This window comes from Salvelinus fontinalis, chromosome 17 (genome assembly GCF_029448725.1).
Source record: "Salvelinus fontinalis isolate EN_2023a chromosome 17, ASM2944872v1, whole genome shotgun sequence".
Taxonomy (NCBI): domain Eukaryota; kingdom Metazoa; phylum Chordata; class Actinopteri; order Salmoniformes; family Salmonidae; genus Salvelinus; species Salvelinus fontinalis.
In genome coordinates, this window is record NC_074681.1 from 12,379,597 (window position 1) to 12,398,971 (window position 19,375).

The following is a 19,375-nucleotide window of genomic DNA, read 5'->3' on the forward strand; positions in this document are numbered from 1 at the left end:
CTGTTAATTTGACTGAAAACGGCCAGTGATTTGCTGACCAGTATGGCAGAATGGTTGAAGTCCATGCACCTGACCTGAAATATATAATCAATGGTTAGAGCTACCATTGTTGACTCTCAATTTTGACTAGTATTTCTTAGGCCTACACTTTTATATGTGAACGATTCAATGCAATTGAAGAGGATATAGACTAGAGGAAGACAAAACACAAGCATTTACATTTGGTGATTGCATTACCAACCAACCCACACATTCACCAAGAGTGAATAAAACAACAGGCTGATCAGTTCATCAGTTGCAATTTAATTATTTTGGTGCATTAAACACTTGGAAGTACCCTCCCAAAAATCCATTAACTATTAATTCTCTTAACTAAACATGTGCAGGCAGTCAAAACCTATATGTGATTTATGTTGAATTTCTTACAAAGTTAAACATTCAATGCTTTTACAAGACGTTTAAAATAACATAAAACAAATCATCACTCTTACTTTGGAAAGTGGTAATTCACTTTTTAAAACAATATATTGCAACAAAGTTAATAAATCCAGTGTACAATGGCTCACTACTAACTATGTAACTGTGCTCTCCCCTGAACCGAATGTGACAAGATTAATATTAACCCTGTCAGTCCCGCGACCCCAGCAAAAATCGTCTTTTAATGTATCTGACTTTCATTTATTATAAGGGCATGTCCAGACCTTATATTTAGCCTCACAATGGAGTGTTCTTTTCAGGACAACCAGGGCTACAAGTAGAACACAAAACTATTTGACATAAAACAGTTGCATTCATGAGTTTTATTGACAAATGTCAATTAAAAAAAAAAAATATCTGCCAAAGCAAAATCCTGACCAAATGAATTGATATGAATGCTGTAAGTACAGAAATTGTACGCTCACTGGGAAATGACAACTGTTAAGATTTTGTGAGAGCCACTACGTGATCTTATTATAGACACTATGTCCTTGGATTTCCTATGATCTTCTATGTAGAACAACCCCTTACCTTCTAATGACTCTTGTGTAGGTTTTGAGCGTCATAGTTATATGCACGTGTTCGTGAGAGCCTCACCTTTTCATAAATATCTTTGAATAGTTTGTAGCTCAAATCATTCAGACTACATACGTTTTTGTAAAAAGACCCAGCCTAGGGCCCCTTTGGGATCCGCCCTTGTCTCACAAACACAGCTCTAGCTCAGCCCCCGTTAATTACACAGACTAATGGTTGGCATCTACGGATGCAGAAGAAAGACAAATCCAATGGTTCTACCCAGAAGTCCAAAACGCGCTGGCGTTAGTGTTTTGTGTTAATTCAATTACGTCAATCAGATAAACACGCAAATCAGCTTTCAAAAAGCTAATACATAACATGCTGTCACTTTTCTAAATATAATTAATTACATTTTACCTTAAAGTAATCACAAATACTTAATTATCTGAGGTCAATCTACTCTTTATTGCTCTCAAGAAACTGATAATGAAGTGCCTTTCTATAAAACAAATGACCCAGTTCAAAATGAAATATCCTATATAGGTCTATGTTTTGGATGTATATAACCTAAAGTAAACAGAGACCCTTTATACGAGACCTGTATAACACAATCGTAGACCTATATCATTCCACAGTCCACACCACAAGTGAATGATATACAGTTAATGTAAAAGCATCAGCACTGCACAACATGTAACTGCCCATCTAGAAATTCTTAGAAAATTCTAGACTTCTCCATAGGACAGGACAGCCAAATCTGAAGTACAACTCAATGATCCATGTATCAGTCTTTAATCTGGCTTTCTTGTATTCTCAAGCAGACAGTGACTGCAGTTGAAAGAACATCGTCAATGTTTCACACAATCCAGCAATGTCGGTAGTCAATGCTCTTTTAGACTTCTTTTGTACTTCTAGCAATTTTGTTGCTGAAGTCATTGGTTTGGTAAGTTACTGTCGAGACAAACTTTTTTCCTTTCACAGGAGTTAGTTAGCCTATTCATAAACTGATATGCTACAAGTCAAGGTGGATATTCCTTCATTAAACTTCAGAGACAACACACAGAGAGAAATATAGTACTGTACTGATGTTCTCCTACAGAACAGAAGTTTAACATCAAGATGTTGACATTCAAAACATCTGTCACCTGAGGGTAAAGCAGATGGATTTTTTAAACTTTCAAATATTGTCAGTCCATGTTGCAAGACTTGCAATTATTCTATATTTTTCTGTACATCAAATAATCAAATATGTGGCAAGCAAGGCAACAATAAATTGAAGCCTGGATAGTATACAATGGCGTTCGGAAATCATTTAGCCTAAACAACATATCCAACCCCCTTTTGATGTTTTGTCCTTTAAAAACGACTTTGTCTGACCAAAACAACTGACTTCCTGTGTCTGCATTTGACTTTCAGATGGGTTGCTTCAAAATGGAATGATCCTCCCATTTGCAAGAAAATGCAAGGTTAGAATATGCTTTTTAACACTTAAGTAGTAATGTTCCCATTTAAGACTAAAACGGCTATTGTACGTATCACCAATTAACAAAAATCTGCTTGGTTCTAATCAAGCAACTGATTTTCACACACTAGGTTATTGGTTTTGATATGGGTTCTGGCTAATCTGAAGAGTGACTGGCTTGCCCACTGACGTGTAGACTTTGGTTTTGTATCTCTGCTGCCCTCCCTCCACTCTCTGCACCTCAGAGCAGTATGCAGGCTTGACCTCTTGCTTAGCGTGGCTGACCTGGATGGGAATCTCTCTCTCCCTTCTAGACTGACCTAAGCTGGGGTGGTGGTGGTGGGGGGCAGCCAGGGAGAACATGCTGCCTGAGAGGTACTCTCTAAAGCGGCTGAAGAAGCCAGGGCTGCGCCTCCCCCTGGGCACAACCACAGGCCTCCCCACATTGAGCAGCACTGGCTGGCCCACGACAGAGCCCCCAATCTCCCTCTGAAGCACAGAGATCTCACAGGGTCTCTCGGCAGGGGAAGGCCTGGTGTTGGAGGAGCCGTAGGTCTCCCCCTCCCTGGGAACATAGTCCTCCAAGTCCTCCAGGGTGAGAACGCGACCGGCCTGGGTCAGGGTCTTAGGCTCCAGCTTCCTGGGAGGTTCCATGTTATCATCATCATCATCATCCGGTTCTGTGACAAAGGCCTCTTGTTGCTCCTCTAGCCAGGCCTCATCATGTTCATGGTGGTTAGGGATTAGAACAGAGGAGACCTCATAGGCCTCTCCACTGAGTCCAGGGGCGACCTCGGACCCAGCCACGTTCTCATCCTCCTCCTCATCATCCCAGGTTATAGGCTGAGCCCCCTCCAGGTCGGAGGAGTTCTGCAGCTCTACCAGCTTGTTGTTGGAATTGTTGGTGTTGGGGTTCGGGGACCTCCGTGGCCGGGTGAAGGAGGGGGTGTTCGCTCGCTCCGACCCAGCTGGGGAGATCCCTCTTCTCCTGGATAGCCTGGGCGACTTGTTGACCTTGTACTCAATGATTTCCTCTACCTCCACCCACCTGTTCTCTGCGGCCCGGGCCCCAGCACCCCCCTCGGGCTCCGTGACGTACAGGGTGGGGATGGTGGTCTTCCTGCTGGCAGAAACCTGCCTCCTCTGCCTGGCCGTGCCGGTGGGGGTGGTGGGGAGATCTGGGGTGGTGGTTTGGGCGCGGTTGAACCCAGATGGAGACATGCCGCGACGCTTCATACGGGTGTTCTTCACCACCGTAGTTATGGTCTCCTCTCTGTAAGGGGACACAGCACAGAGGGTGTGAAAGAGGGACAGACCAGAAGGTACACTTAAAAAAAGGTTAAATCTAGAACCTAAAAGGGTTCTTTGGCTGTCCCCATAGGATAACCCTATGAAGGATCCTTTTTGGTTCCAGTTAGAACCCTTTTTTCTAAGAGTGTATTGTATGCTAGGAATAGAACAGAAGGTATGTTTGAGACAGCAGAGAGAGATAGAACAACTTGCTGGCATGCTGTTTTCACAATAAGACTACATACAAAAGGTGTTCATTAGCGTGTACACAGACACGCACACACACACAAAGTGGAGTCTTGTCTACTCATACAAACATGTCATGCAATGGTACATGAGTTAAGGAAAATGTGCAGACAAAAAAATATGAACAACCATTCCCTTATGGAACCATTCCATATGCCGGCTCCTTGGAAGTTATATTTGGCGTTGAGTGAGCCCCTCTTACACTCAGGATTCAAATAGTGCCTGGCCATGCATGCAGAGGCCTAAGGAGGACACACACAAGTATGCATGCTTCTTCTAGCCTGTATCATAACCTGGTCACACTTACATGATGATGGTTTTCTTTGGTGTTTTAGTCTCCTGCTCAGTGACTAGAAGGAAAGCAGGACAGGGCTTATGGAGTTAGGCAGATAAATTGATAGCTAATGTCAAGACAAAAAGACTACATCATCTAAACTGTTGATGAACTGTTGGTTCATCTTTTCTTTTGAATGAAAGTGGCATACATTCTCTACATTTTAGGACCTGGTAAAAGAGGTAAATTATGAAACTAATGCACAACGGTATGTGCATGAATGGGAGTATTCCTACCTTCGATGGTGATCGCCTGCTCTCCTCTTCTAGCCACAGCAGAAGGAAGGCACAGATCAACTGCACATTTAACACTGCCCAGTCGATTGGACAACTGGGATGGGCAGGGAGGAGAATACATTAGGCTTACTGAAACAATGGCTTCATCTTATCAATGTAATGTCTCATGAAAACAATCCTCTTTGGAGGATGCCAAGCATCCAAATAATGTAACTACTGTTACATGTTACTACTACTGTATCTCTCATTTGTGTGATACAGCAGCAGCTATTCACACAAGGTGCTTTGCAGTCCAATGTTTTACAACTGTATGGAATGGTTTCCTGGACCCATATTAGGCTAGTCCTGGATTAAGAATCCCCATTGAAAGTACATTTCAGTCTGGTACTAGGCTTTATTTGGCTGGGAAACCGGCCCTATTTTCTTTAGCTGAGGGGTGGTGAATTAAAGGCCTACCTCACACTCGTAGTGTCCCAGGTCTCTCTCCGTAGGCCCTTTAATGACCAGCACCAGGACTCCACTACGGGCCTCAGTGTAGGTCTGATACTTCTCCTGGTCAGTCAGCAGCCTGCCCTCCTTGAACCACCTGTTCAGGGACACGCATGAAATGACATTTTGAGATAATATGAATTACCTTACACAAACTTACTTATTAGCTTATACAGTATATTAACTATTAAGAATGGGCAACATAATGAGCACAGTAGGAAGAAACAAATGGCACAGTCCACTGTCATTAAAAGATTGTCAGTTTAAAGAGCCTAGGAGACAGGTGTGGTGTAGTGTACCTGATCTTGGGTCTGGGGGCGCTCTGGATGGTGCAGGAAAACTGAGCATCCTCACCAACGATTAAGACAGCATTCCTCATCTTGTTCAAAAAACGAGGAGGTACTACAACACACACAATTGTTACTCTTGAAAACAGGCTTATTTTTTTATAAGATCAACTTTCCTCCCAGACAATTTTGATTCTTGGAATTGTAGATTTTTTCCCCAAAGCAAAGTATCAATCACTTTTACTGTTGACATGTACACTGAGTGTACAAAACATTAGGAACTCCTTCCTAATATTGAGTTGGACCCCCTTTTACCCTCAGAACAGCCTCGATTTATCGGGGTGTGGACTCTACAAGGTATCGAAAGCGTTCCACAGGGATACTGGCCCATGTTGACTCCAATGCCTCTCACAGTCGTGTCAAGTTGGCTGGATGTCCTTTGGGTGGTGGACCATTCTTGATACACACGGAAAACTGCTGAGCATGAAAAACCCAGCAGCATTGCATTTCTTGACACACTCAAACCGGTGTGCCTGGCACCTACTACCATAAGCCGTTCAAAGGAACCTAAATCACCATCTGAATGGCACACAATCCATGTCTCTATGGTCTCATGGCTTGAAAATCATTATTTATCCTGTCTCCCCCTCATCTACAATGATTTGATTGAAGTGGATCTAACAAGTGACATCAATAAGGGATCATAGCTTTCACCTGGATTCAACTGGTCAGTCTATGTCATGGAAAGAGCAGGTGTTCCTAATGTTTTGGACACTCATTGTATGTCAATGATTCTTATGAGTAGGGTCTGAATGTGCGCTATGGTCACTTTCACAGTTCAAGCCTAATGTTGGTGTCATTTCCCCTCTGTAATAGAGACCAACCTTGGACAGTGATCTTTCCCAGGGTGCTGGCGTTGCCTGCTGTGCTAGTGGCGAAGCACATGTACTGTCCAGAGTCATCAGCCGTCATGTTGTCCAGGATCAGGGTGCAGGAACCGTCAGGGTCCTCGATAATGATGTGGTGAGGGTCGGCCTCCACTGCACGCCCGTCTGTCATCAGAGGAGGAAACAGTTTCAACATAGGAGGTGTTTCTACCTCAAAAACATTAACAGGGTATGGGCTATGTAGATAAAAACAAACATGCACTGTATGCTCAGCTATTGCGTGGTTTCGCACAGCGGTCTCGATGGTGTGTCTCTTACCCTTGTACCAGGTGACCACAGGTTTGGGTACTCCAGTAACCTTGCAGGCCAGTTTCACCGTCTGTCTCAGCTCCGCTGTGCAGTCAGCCAGAAGCTCATCAAAGTCAGGCATACCTGGACAGATAGAGGGATATATTTACACATCAATCAATCCTGAGTGGATAGATGACAAATTTGTTGCAATTACCGATTAAATTATAGTATGCAATTTCATAGTATGTAAAACGTACTTGTTTGATAGTAAAGGTTAGATCACAATATGCTATGTCAAACTATGTCTGTTTGTCTGGTGGATCTGAGTGAATGTGTGTGTGTCAGACTCACTCCAGGCAGGCATGGTGTAGCGCTGCTGCAGCTCCCTGAGGTCTCGCAGCCAGGAGTTCTTGATGATGACGGTGCGAGCCTGAAGGGTGTACTTCCTGACAGAGTCCTCACGCTCGTGCCAGATCTCAAAGGCCCGGTCGTCACCCTCCACTGTCTCATTCACATCTATGTTGTTCAGCTAGGGAGGAAGACAGACAGAGAAACAGTAGTTATCCTCAAGACTAATGATTAACTTTATTTATTTATCTGTTAGGAAATTATTTTTATGTCATAGGAAGTGTGACATTGATGATATATTCTCTCCAGCAGCAATAATCTATTTCTATGCCAACCCTGAACAACAGATTGGAATTGTCTGGTATTTAGAGTTGACTAATTCTCTAGTGACTTGTTTCAGTGGATAGACATGCTGAGTTACATCTGGAGTTTTGAGAAAGAGCAATGAAGAGAGTCTGACCTTCATCATGTTCTTAAAGACGTAGCCCTGGGTGTCTGTGTTGGTGTCTCTCTTGGATTTGCAGATGATGACATAGTTTTTGAAGAGGAACGCGTGTCGATGGTGACCTCTGGAAGAGGACCTTACCCCAGGTGCACCCTCCCACACCATGAAGGGTCCCTGTTACAAAACACAACACCGTCACATAGGCTACGGAAACAAAATTAGTTGAAAATCCTCAAGAATATGGTCGTATTCACTAGCCACCAAACGGAAGCAAATGGATTTTGGTTTTCACCTGTCTGATGGGCTCCCCCAATACATCCAGAGTGGCAGGGTAGTTCTCTATCATGGAGACGTGGTGTGTGTTCTCTGAACGCTGAGGCAGTGATGAAACCATGGCATAGGCCTCCTCCAGCAGGCAGCAGTTCTGACCGTTCCTGGCCTTGTTCCTGATCAGCTCCTACAGTCACAGAAATGGGCACAACGATTTAAGATAAAAATAACATTCATATTTAAACAAGATTATATAACATAAAAACATATGACAATTTAGGCTCTGGTGCATTAATTCCTAGTGTGTGAACAAGAACAAAGAATTCCCATTTACAGTGTTAAACACTCACCTTGAGCAAGGCCTTGTAATTCTGGATTCTGTCCAGAGGTTTCTGTAGGTAGGCGTTGATGCTCAGTACAGGACCTTCAGCAGGGTCGGCACTGGCCTGTTCTTTGTCTGTGTATTCCTGTGACAAAGACAACAGGGTTCAGAAACGTGGCTATTACTAGCCTCACATCAGTCAGCCATCATAATCACAAAGATGACAAGACTTACACATTAATTACCATTTGTGCTAACAGTATTTGTGAAGGGTTCACTTACCTTGAAGAAGTGGTGTACGGTCTTGTCACTGATAGCGGCCTCTGCCTTTTGCTGGCCTACGAGGTACTGTAGGTATTTCTCAAAGCCCTCGCCACTCCTTAGGAAGCGCATGGCCACGTCGTCATCAGTGTCACAGTGGCTCAACTTAGGGAGCATGGACCTGCACATCACACAGTATGGGGTCAATTCATTCAGCAGCTTTGTGGGAAATGTAATTATTACCAGTATATTTAAGCAATAAACCCAGAGGTGGTGTGATATGTTTAAGCAATAAGGCCCGAGGGGGTGTGGTATATGGCCAATATACCCAAGGCTAAGGACTGTTCATTCGCACAACGCAAAACAGAGTGCCTGGACACAGCCCTTAGCCGTGGTATATTGGCAATATACCACAAACCCCAGAGGTGCCTTATTGCTATTATAAACTGGTTACCAACGTAATTAGAGCAGTAAAAATGAATGTTTTGTCATACCCATGGTATACGGTCTGATATACCATGGCTGTCAGCCAATCAGCACTCAAGGCTCAAACCACACAGTTTATAATGGCCAATATATCATGGCTATGTGTTGTTTTTACGCAAACCTTAGGCATGACGCAAACCCCAGAGGTGACTTATTGCTTTTACAAACCGGTTACCAAGATAAATAGAACAGTAAAAAATATACTGAACAAAAATATAAATGCAATATGCAACAATTTCAAAGATTTTAATGAATTACAGTTCACATAAGGAAATCAGTCAATTGAAATAGGCCCTAATCTATGTATTTCACATGACTGGGAATACAGATATTCATCTGTTGGTCACTGGTACCTTAATTAAAAGGTAGGGGCGTGGATCAGAAAACCAGTCAGTATCTGGTGTGACCACAATTTTTCTCATGCACGCCACACATCTCCTTCGTATAGAGTTTATCAGGCTGTTGATTGTGGCCTGTGGAATGTTGTCTCACTCCTCTTCAATGGCTCTGTGAAGTTGCTGGATTTTGGCGGGAACTGGAACACGCTGTCACACACGTCAATCCCGAGCATCCCAAACATGCTCAATAGGTGAAATGTCTGGTGAGTATGCATGCCATGGTAGAACTGGGACATTTTCAGCTTCCAGGAAATGTGTACAGATCCTTGTGACATGCATTACTATGCTGAAACATAAAGTGATGGTGGTGGATGAATGGTACGAAAATAGGCCTCAGGATCTCGTCACGGTATTGATGTGCATTCAAATTGCCATTGATAAAATGCAATTGTGCTTGTTGTCCGTAACTTCTGCCTGCCCATACCATCACCATCACCATGGGGCACTCACTTTACAACGTTGAATCAGCAAACCGCTCACCCACACAACGCTATGCACGGGATTTGCAGTTGTGAGGCCGGTTGGACGTACTGCCAAATTCTCTAAAATGACGTTCGGCGGCGGCTTATGGTAGAGAAATTAACATTCAATTCTCTGGCAACAGCCCTGGTGGACATTCCTGCAGTCAGCCTGCCAATTGCACACCACCTCAAAATTCAAAACATCTGTGGCATTGTGTTGTGTGGCCTTTTATTGTGCCCAGCACAATGGTGCACTTGTGTGATTTGTATTTATTAAGGATCCCCATTAGCTGCTGCCAATGCAGCAGCTACCCTTCCTCGGGTCCAGCAAAATTAAGGCAGTTATATACAATTAGAAATATTACATGACATTACATTATGTTTAATCAGCTTCCTGATATGCCACACCTGTCAGGTGGATGGATTATCTTGGCAAATGAGAAATTCTCACTAATAGGGATGTAAACAAATTTGTGCACAAAGTTTGAGAGAAATAATGTTTTTGTGTGTGTGAAATTTTTGGGGACCTTTTATTTCAGCTCATGAAACATGGGACCAACACTTTACATGTTGCGTTTATATTTTTGTTTAGTGTAATTTTATGTCATACCTGTGGTATATTGTCTGATATACTCACAGCTGGAATGCTGTTTCATCTGTTGGGTTCTGACTTTTAGACTTGAAAACATTAAATATCCTTTTTCATGTCACTGGAGGAGAGAGGGGAATGTAGAATGTTTACATTCTACCAGGATATGTTATTGTCCGACATTAGGGATCCTATGGGAGGAGAAGAGACACAGTCTCATGACAGTGAGTTGGGGAGGAGTGAGGAATTTGGGCAGAGGTCAGGTTAGATGAAGTGAGGTAGAACATATATCACTAATCTTCTGCATAGCAACAGAGGTGTATTGGCTGTTCAGATGTGTAAGGAGGGGCTCAATATAGGAGAAAGGATTAAATACTAGTGCTTGTGTGTATATGTCTTTGTCTTATGCAGCTGTATGACCCAGTGGGTGAATAAACTTGGTTTGAGCTTAAATAAGAGTCTGTGAGTTTTTACTGTGTTTATTTAGAACCTAACACATGCAATCAGCATCCAGAACCCAAACTACCCAGTTTATAAGTGGTATATACTGTCACGGCCGTTGTAAGGAGGAGACCAAGGTGCAGCGTGTAAGCGCACATTCTTCTTTATTATAAGAATGAACACTGAACAAACAAACAAAATAACAAAACGAACCGTGAAGCTAATATGAGTAGTGCATGCAGGCAACTAAACATAGAACAAGAACCCAAACACCAAAGGGAAAATGGCTACCTAAATATGATCCCCAATCAGAGACAACGATAAGCAGCTGCCTCTGATTGGGAACCATATCAGGCCACCATAGACATATAAATCACCTAGACCTACAACAACCCTTGACATACAAAAACCCTAGACAATACAAACACTAACATCCCCACCCATGGCACAACCGGACCTAACCAAAATATAAAGAAAACAGCGATATCTCAGGTCAGGGCGTGACATATACAGAGTGTACGAAACATTACAAACACCTTCCTAACATTGAGTTGTACCCCATTTTTCCCTCAGAACAGCCTCAATTCATTGGTGCATGGACTCTACAAGGTGTCAAAAGCATTCCACAGGGATGCTGGCCCATGTTGACTCAATGCTTCCCACGGTTGTGTCCAGTTGGCTGAATGTCGTTTGGGTGGTGGATCATTTTTGATACACACGGGAAACTGTTGAGTGTGAAAAACCCAGCAGCATTGCAGTTCTTGACACACTCAAACCAGTGTGCCTGGCACCTACTACCATACCCCGTTCAAAGGCAGTCAAATCTTTTGTCTTGCCCATTCACCCTCTGAATGGCACACATACACAATCCATGTCTCAATTGTCTCAAGGCTTAAAAATAACCCCTTCATCTACACTGATTGAAGTGGATTTAACAAGTGACATCAATAAGGGATCATAGCTTTGGATCATAACTAGGATTCACCTAGTCAGTCTATGTTATGGAAAGAGCAGGTGTTCCTAATGTTTTGTAATGGTATGGTATTATATAATGACAAAACATCAATGCAATAGAACCAGTTAGGTCATTTCTGAAGCATATATACAGGCCTTATAAAGGGTTTATGAAAGCTTCATTCATCCTTAAAAGTTTGTTTAAAGACGGGCCAAAAAAACAGTCAGTGGTACTTACTCGCTATGGAAGGCCTTGATCTCGTTGATGTTCCTGAATATAGCCTCCTTCTGGCTGGTGACGTCAGATGGGGCGTCAAGGCTCTCCACTTGCTTGACGTGGTGGGAAGTGAAGAAGTCCATCTCTTTGACAAACTCTACCTCGCTGTTGATCAGGTCTTGAATCAGTTGGCTGAGGATAACAGAGCATTGTGGTTATTATGGGGTGTTGTTGAGTGTGATGGTGTTTCTTGCTTGTGCATGCAGAGCTGAATCCTAACCATCTTCTTTTTTTTTTTACATTAATTCTCGAATCAAATCAAATTAAATTGATTTGTAAAGCCCTTCTTACATCAGCTGATGTTACAAAGTGCTGTACAGAAACCCAGTCTAAAACCCCAAACAGCAAGCAATGCAGGTGCTTCTACACAATGCAGGTGCTTCTACACTTCTACACAAAGTCAGAGTTGCATGGCAGTCTGATCTCAGTTTAAGTTTTGGCCCTAATAGAAGAGAGTGTGAGAAGTTCTAGAAGTTCTAGACTCACAGTAGTCTCTTCTTGTACTCTCCTTCTGAGACCTCTTCTCCACCTCCCTCTGGGATGTCACCAGCAACATCAGACAGCTAGAACACAATAGTTGAATATATCATTAAGAACACAATAACATTGAACTGAAATAGGGTCAAGAGAGTAGAGGTCGATGTACAATATTGGCGCTAAAGCAATTACTTGGATCTTCAAACACACCTTGAGTTTTTTATCCAGGTAGGCAGATGAGACCCAGCCTTGGCGGGATGGAGTGGTTTTGGTGGGTTTGGTCCGGACCAGCCATTTGAGTGGATGTGCCGAGTCCAGAACCTCAACATACTGGCCCTCCTTCAGGGAAATGGTATCTTTGTTGGGGATGGTGGGGTTGTAGTCAGCCGTAGCCACATAGATGTCAAACATCTGTAGAAGGAGTCGAACATCAGACACAAAGTCTTGTCTATAAGAGCTTACATTTGCAGAGTGACTTGGATGAAAAAACATAATTGTAATTATAAGAGATTTGCCCAGAACTGGGTTTGCTGGTGATGCAGGCCAGTTGAGGCCCTTTTCTGCACTAGGAGCTGAAAGGAATAAGTCAAGTAAGTAGTCTGCAAATCCAGTCAAAAATATAAGAGAAAAAACTTCAGAGTCATTAGAGAGGACCCAGTATGAGTGATGTGATACTGAGGTGTTCCAAACAAAGAACAAGAATGACAGATCCTTTTATATAGTTCCATACCTCTCCCCTGGCATCAGGGTCGTCAGACTCAGAGGAGGAGTCAGCGAGAATGGAGCCGGGGCGAGAGCGACCGTGGTGTGGTGAGGCGGAGGGTGTCTTGGTCTCGTCGTCACTATCGCCTCCCGGGACACGTAGTGAGGCTGGGGCAGCAAGGGGGAGGGGTTCAGAGGGAGACAGCCAGGAGAGCATACAATACACACACACACCTCAACATATCACAGTATATACAGGTAACTGCCAAAATAAAGGAAACACCCACATTAAGTGTCAATAGTATCCTTCATTTACACAAGTGTTTCCTTTATTTTGGCAGTTACATGCACATAGGCCTAATACTGTACACACATTCACAGAAAGGTGAAATTGGCCACAAACATCCACAGACCACCTGGAATGTGTAGCTTTGGCTTTTTGACCGGTACAATAAATATTGTCACTGGCATAACTGTTTCTTTTAAAGTTAGCACAATGAATTATCAAGATTCCTCAGAAGGTTAGCTAAGCTACACATTAGTGCCATCAACAGTTTTGCTGCTACTGCATAAGTTATTTGATTAAATAGTTTTCACTATTACAAACTAGTTAGAACACTAGATGCATGCATAAGAAAGGTACTGTACAAATAAGACGTGGGGTCTTAAGTTTTGTCCATACATGTCTGAGTGCAGGCATGTATTCCAGCTATATGCTATCCTGAGTATCACTTCAAAGCCATTTGAATCATGTGCTCAGGTAATCACTGCTTTGCCAAGACACAATTTCTACTAATGCATCAAATAAATATCATGGAGCACAAAAACATAAAGGGAGAAATGTTTGACCAGGTATATATATTCTTTGTTATACTGAAATGGCAGCAGAATAATGGAACTGATTTAATGATAGTTTTGTCCCCCACTATACAATGTGAATCTTGACCATTTTGTTTCAAAATGTTTAAATGTATCTTGAACGGTGAAATACTGTATGTTGACGTCATCACCACAAGTCATCATCGCCGGTAATAGCCAAGATATTCTTACTGTTGTGCAACACGAACAGAGGGACGTCATTTTCTAACCCCTTGTTTCATGTCAAGTAGTACTCCTCTTTAAAATTCAATCAATCCAATCCAAGTCAGACAGCTAGAGACAGATGCAGAGAGGAGGACATAGAACATAAGAGGAGACTCACTAACTTGTGAAAGGATGTCTGTTTTTTAGTGAGAGTAGCTGAGATCTTTATGTACTGTGGATACATACTGGAGGCTTTGGGGCATGATTTCATCCACTGGAGCACTTGATGGTTCTGTGTGCTGTCTGAATAACAAATTAACGATTGGATGAGAGCATGTGAGTGAATTAATGGATGGAGGGCTGAAGGATGATGAAATGAAGTAATGACAATCCATATCTGTCGGTCGTGGGGGAGGACAAGGTGTAGGAATCCACACATTGCTCAAAACACAAGCAGAGCAAGTATTAGTGAGTGAGAAGAAAGAGATCAAAGCATACTTAATTATATGAACATAAAGAAAATCGCGAGCAGCAAGAGGCAATGTGCATGACATTTTCTTTGAGCTGTTCATTCTTAAAGCCTACATGAAGCTCTATTAGGAACTAACATATCCACAGTCGCAGCGGTGTAGCTGTATCCAACAAACGCTGGTGTGTTAGTTGGCCCTTTGCCTGATGGACTGCAAGTGGGATGAGAGTAACTTGTCATAACATTACATAAACTGTGATGAAGTGTTATGACAGATAGCTTATAGTGTTTATGACGGCATTACAAAGGTAATGCATATATACAATTTGAATTTAGACTTGATCAATGGCAATATTAGAGACATATACATATATATTTTCTTATGCTATTAAAACACTATAGGAACCTTCTCTGTATTACCATAGACAAGCAGATACAAATGTTTTAGCCTGCAATAAAAGCACACAGACTGTACAATACACCAGGATGTATTTGACCGTTATATCCCCATTTGCCAGATATTAATATTACATTACTTTAACCTATTCTAGAAGTCATTATAAGTTACATGTCAAATCTAAATAAATTTGCATCAAATCAAAACGTGTATTTACTTGATCTTAAATCAACACAAAGAGTGGAAGAACATTTCTTTAAATCAAATAAGAAAATGTTCTAACTGTGCCCTATTTTGGAGCTTTGATGGAACAGCCCATGACACATTTTCACTCACCTTGGCTGATCTTGGCAGATACCATTTCCGTGATCTGGGAGGTGAGCTTCATAAGGAACTCTTCTGTTCCAACTTCACCTAGATACTGCATTTTTCCTCTGCCAACATCTTCGTCTGGAGGGCTGATAGTAATCCCCAGAGGGATTGTGGTCTCTTCCTTTGGTCGTGGTGCTACAACAGAAAGCAGATAATACATTAGGAATGTTTCACATTAGAACTTGCTGTCTGCCACGCATATACTACATGGATTTATATTATGTATGATTAGAAAAGCAAGTGTCAGTATGTTTTGCTGTTTCCCTAATATGTATTGTGGACTCAAGAAATGTTGCTATTGTAACAGCTAATGGGGATCCAAACAAACAAACCAAGTACAGTATATCGTTCAGTTTCTCACCATCCTCCACTTCAAATTGGGCAGTGCAAATGGACTGTCCGGCCTTGTTGGTGGCGATGCAGGTGTATGTGCCTGCATGCTTAGAGCCCACATCCATCAGGATGAGACTGTGTTGGCGCCCAGAGCTGGCCACCTTGTAGCCCTTAGTGTCTGGCTTGATCCACAACACGTCCTCAGCAGACTCCTCTTTCAACCACATCACCATTGGGGTGGGAGAACCTTGGAGAGCAGACATATAGATAGTGGGACTTGGGAATTCACATGGTGTATGATGAATAGTCTTATCAAACAGTAGTCTGTGGACTCGCATGCATGTCTGTATGATAAATGACAATATCCTTTATGGAAGCGTATCTCTCATAGGACGCGTTACTGATTCTGGGTCTGCTCCTCTGACTTGGTCAACTCTCAGCCAAGGTTGAGAGATATACTGTACTGTTACTGCAGCTATAGAAACCAATTACTACATGCCAAAACAATCTGAGGTTGAAGTTGTTGTTTCTCTAGCTTAGCGTCACACTACAAAACAAAAACGTACACACATTTTATAATTAATAAATAAGGACTGAGGGGGTGTGGTATATGGCCAATATATCACGGCTAAGGGCTGTTCTTAGGCATGACACAAATTACCAAGTTTATAATATGTTTTATAAACCGGGTGGTTCGAGCCCTGAATGAGAATCGGCTGACAGCCGTGTTATACCACGGGTATGACAAAACATTTACTGCTCAAATTAAGTAGGTAACCAGTTTATAATAGCAATGAGGCACCTTGGGGGTTTGTGGTATATAGCCAATATACCATGGCTAAGGGCTGTATCCAGGCACTCCGCGTTGTGATGTGCATAAGAACAGCCCTTAGATGTGGTATATTGGCCATATACTGTACAACCCCCCCCACGGGCCTTATTGCTTAAATATACCATCATTATATATGAGTTCAGTGTTCCGTGTAGATACCTTCCACTCGGACAGACATGGTGACGCTGGCTCCCTGGTTCACCTTCCTGTTGCTGAACCTCTCCAGGAAGCGGGGCGGCACCAGAGGCACCTTGGGATCTAGGAAGTAAAACATGGGTGTAGAAAAGCGTCATCATCACATAGCTCAAAATTCAGAACAATGTGACATGCTATACGCAACAGTGCAAGCAGTAATGACTGAATAAATAAATTAATCAATGAATATTATAAAATCATAATTAAATACCGTGCTTCTCTATAGGTGTGAGCTCTCCTGGACCTGTTGAGAGGGTACCATGAATTCTTCAGTAAATACAAGAATGTTATGTTGTGTATACAATAACACACATTTCATAATGCAGACTAAATACATCATCCTAAGTAGAAGACAGGAATCCCTCTCAATATAAACCTTTCAGTCATGAGTAGACCTACCCAGAACCAGCAGCCTAGCAGAGGAGTATGCTGTTCCAGCAGCGTTGCTGATGTAGGCAGAGTACTCTCCTGTGTCCTCCCTCTTCACCTCCAGGACTTCCAGGCTGTGGATGTCTCGCTTGTCCAGCAGCAGGATCCTGTCTGAGGAACGCAGCGGGTGGCCGTCCTTGAACCAGTACACCCTTGGACTAGGGAACCCTGGGAAATATCAACAAAGAGTAAGCAACTCACTTAGTTATTGACCCTGGGGGCAGAAATAATAAATTGCCTCCGACTTACCTGCCCTGGGGACAGTTTTTACACTGTTGCTACTCATTGTTTATTATCTATGCATAGTCTATTTACAAATTACCTTGACTAACCTGTAACCCCGCACATTGACTCGGTACCGGTACCCTCTGTATATAGCCTCGTTATTGTTATCTAATATCCTTGAGTTACTTTTAGATTTTTTTGTATTTTTTTACTTTAGTTTTTTTAGTAAATATTTTCTTAACTCTATTTCTTGAACTGAGTTGTTGGTTAAGGGCTTGTAAGTAAGCATTTCGGTGCATGTGACAAATAAATTTGATTTGAGTGTTTACTTGGCTTTTTTACCAGATCTAGGTACACATGACTCTAGTTAATTCTTCTCTATTTAAGTTATCGACCGCTGAAGGAACTGAGCAGAGACAACTTAGTCTAGCAGGGTTTGATTAATGCAGAGGAGGTGGAGAGTAACCCACAGACCAACCTTTGACTTTCAGCTGCATCTTAGCGATGGGTGAGCCTGGGCTGACGTGCACATCATGGAGCTCATCCAGTACTTGTGGCATCTGCTCATCCTCTACCACAGACTCAAAGGCTTCCGTTTCCCTGAGGGGAGAGGATAGGAAGCTGTCAGTAGAGAAGTAACATGACCAGAGAAACGTTTTCGGTACTATTAGGAATCAGGATTCCCTTGTAAAGAAGGTTGCATTCAAAGTCAAAGGGCTTGTAAACTCTGAGTTGTCTCATTCACCTAGACATGTAACCCTTGGCACTGATATAGGAGCCGGTCTCAGTGGCATCAGCTGCAGTATCGTAGTCTGAGCTGCAAGACACTGAGGAAAGCGAGATGCATTACACAATTACTCTCAAAATAACATGGATGAGGATATCCTATGCATACAGTCAACCAACCAACCAACCAACCAACCAACCAACCAAATACCCAAATAATCAACTAAATAAACAACGAAATAACCAAAAGAACCAACAACAAAAACAACATAACTAACAAAATAACAAACAAAATAACCAACCTACCAATCAACATTATATGTTCTGTACTCACTGTCGACCCTGAGCTCAGCCTTGGTGGCAGCGATGCCGCTGGTGTTCTCAGCCATACAGCGGTAGACGCCCATGTCAGAGGGCAGCACGGTGGTGATGATGAGCTGGTGGCAGCCCTCCTGATCCTCGTTGATCATGTAGTGGTCGTTCTCCTCCAGCAGTTTACCATCCTTGAACCAACGTACACTGGGTGGAGGCTTCCCAATCACCACGCAGTCAAAGCTGACCGGGTAACCGTCTGGCACGTCCTGGTTCTGGAGTTCAGTCAGGAAGACTGGGGCCGCTGGGGGAGAGACAGGGACAATCAGTTAGGCACAACAATAAATTAGGAGGTTTTATTCATTATGCAGGGGATTAATTTCACTGGTATTCCATGTGTAATTCTTACTGATCAGGATTATCTATATATTTTTTTACAATTTGCTTTTACAGTACAACATTAAAAAGCACAGATATGAAAGGGTGTAAAGGCAGGCAGTACAACATGAGGATTATTGGATGGAAAGGATTGTATCAATACAAGAATGGAGTGGGTCAAGGAGAGCAAAGACAAACATATTTAAAACTGAGGACTACGGCAGGGCAGCACAACATGAGGAGAAATGGAGGGTAAGTGTGAATAGAACGATAGAATGGATATATAGTGTCAATAGTGGAAAGAAGTGGGTAAAAAGAAATTGAAGCAACCATTAAAATACAGCAAAGACAAACAAACACAAATGTTTGGGACAAAAGTGAGGACACATGACACTACATCAAAACAAACATATCAAAGAAGACACACACTGACATGACTGAAATACAAACTGTTTGGACAAGAGAAAATGAACATTAGGTCACACACGAAGACAGAAAAGTTAATATAGTAACCACACGGAACACACTATACACCATGAAAATCAAGATGAAAGCCTGGACGAGGACAATGTATTTAGCAAGTACACACTTAAAGTCTTAGCTAACAAGCAAAAGCTCCTGTTAATGTGCAAAAAAGTTTGGAATTTAAACACATTGAAACATGTATTTATATTATTCAAGCAAAATAAACTACATTACTTCAATGTCAAACATTGATTGACTTAAAATCAATATGAC

At 42.4% G+C, this 19,375-nt stretch overlaps 1 protein-coding gene across 2 annotated transcripts in view; it reads right to left on the reverse strand.

Moving 5' to 3' along the window:
• Nucleotides 1–283: 283 nt before the first annotated feature.
• LOC129813705 (obscurin-like) overlaps nt 284–19,375 on the reverse strand; it is a 107,428-nt gene continuing 88,336 nt past the window's right edge. For both annotated transcript variants that reach the window (XM_055866142.1, XM_055866143.1), the window contains 24 exons: nt 18,282–18,563; nt 17,967–18,048; nt 17,700–17,821; nt 16,967–17,164; nt 16,779–16,811; nt 16,532–16,630; nt 15,569–15,787; nt 15,172–15,342; nt 12,975–13,114; nt 12,455–12,655; nt 12,254–12,330; nt 11,729–11,899; nt 8,183–8,342; nt 7,929–8,045; nt 7,601–7,765; nt 7,324–7,482; nt 6,867–7,044; nt 6,543–6,656; nt 6,222–6,389; nt 5,350–5,452; nt 5,018–5,147; nt 4,562–4,655; nt 4,299–4,341; nt 284–3,728 (listed from right to left, as the gene is read on the reverse strand). In XM_055866142.1, coding sequence (XP_055722117.1) covers nt 2,588–3,728; nt 4,299–4,341; nt 4,562–4,655; nt 5,018–5,147; nt 5,350–5,452; nt 6,222–6,389; nt 6,543–6,656; nt 6,867–7,044; nt 7,324–7,482; nt 7,601–7,765; nt 7,929–8,045; nt 8,183–8,342; nt 11,729–11,899; nt 12,254–12,330; nt 12,455–12,655; nt 12,975–13,114; nt 15,172–15,342; nt 15,569–15,787; nt 16,532–16,630; nt 16,779–16,811; nt 16,967–17,164; nt 17,700–17,821; nt 17,967–18,048; nt 18,282–18,563 — 4,367 coding nt within the window. In that variant the 3' untranslated portion in view covers nt 284–2,587. The remainder of the gene's footprint in view (nt 3,729–4,298; nt 4,342–4,561; nt 4,656–5,017; nt 5,148–5,349; nt 5,453–6,221; nt 6,390–6,542; nt 6,657–6,866; nt 7,045–7,323; nt 7,483–7,600; nt 7,766–7,928; nt 8,046–8,182; nt 8,343–11,728; nt 11,900–12,253; nt 12,331–12,454; nt 12,656–12,974; nt 13,115–15,171; nt 15,343–15,568; nt 15,788–16,531; nt 16,631–16,778; nt 16,812–16,966; nt 17,165–17,699; nt 17,822–17,966; nt 18,049–18,281; nt 18,564–19,375) is intronic.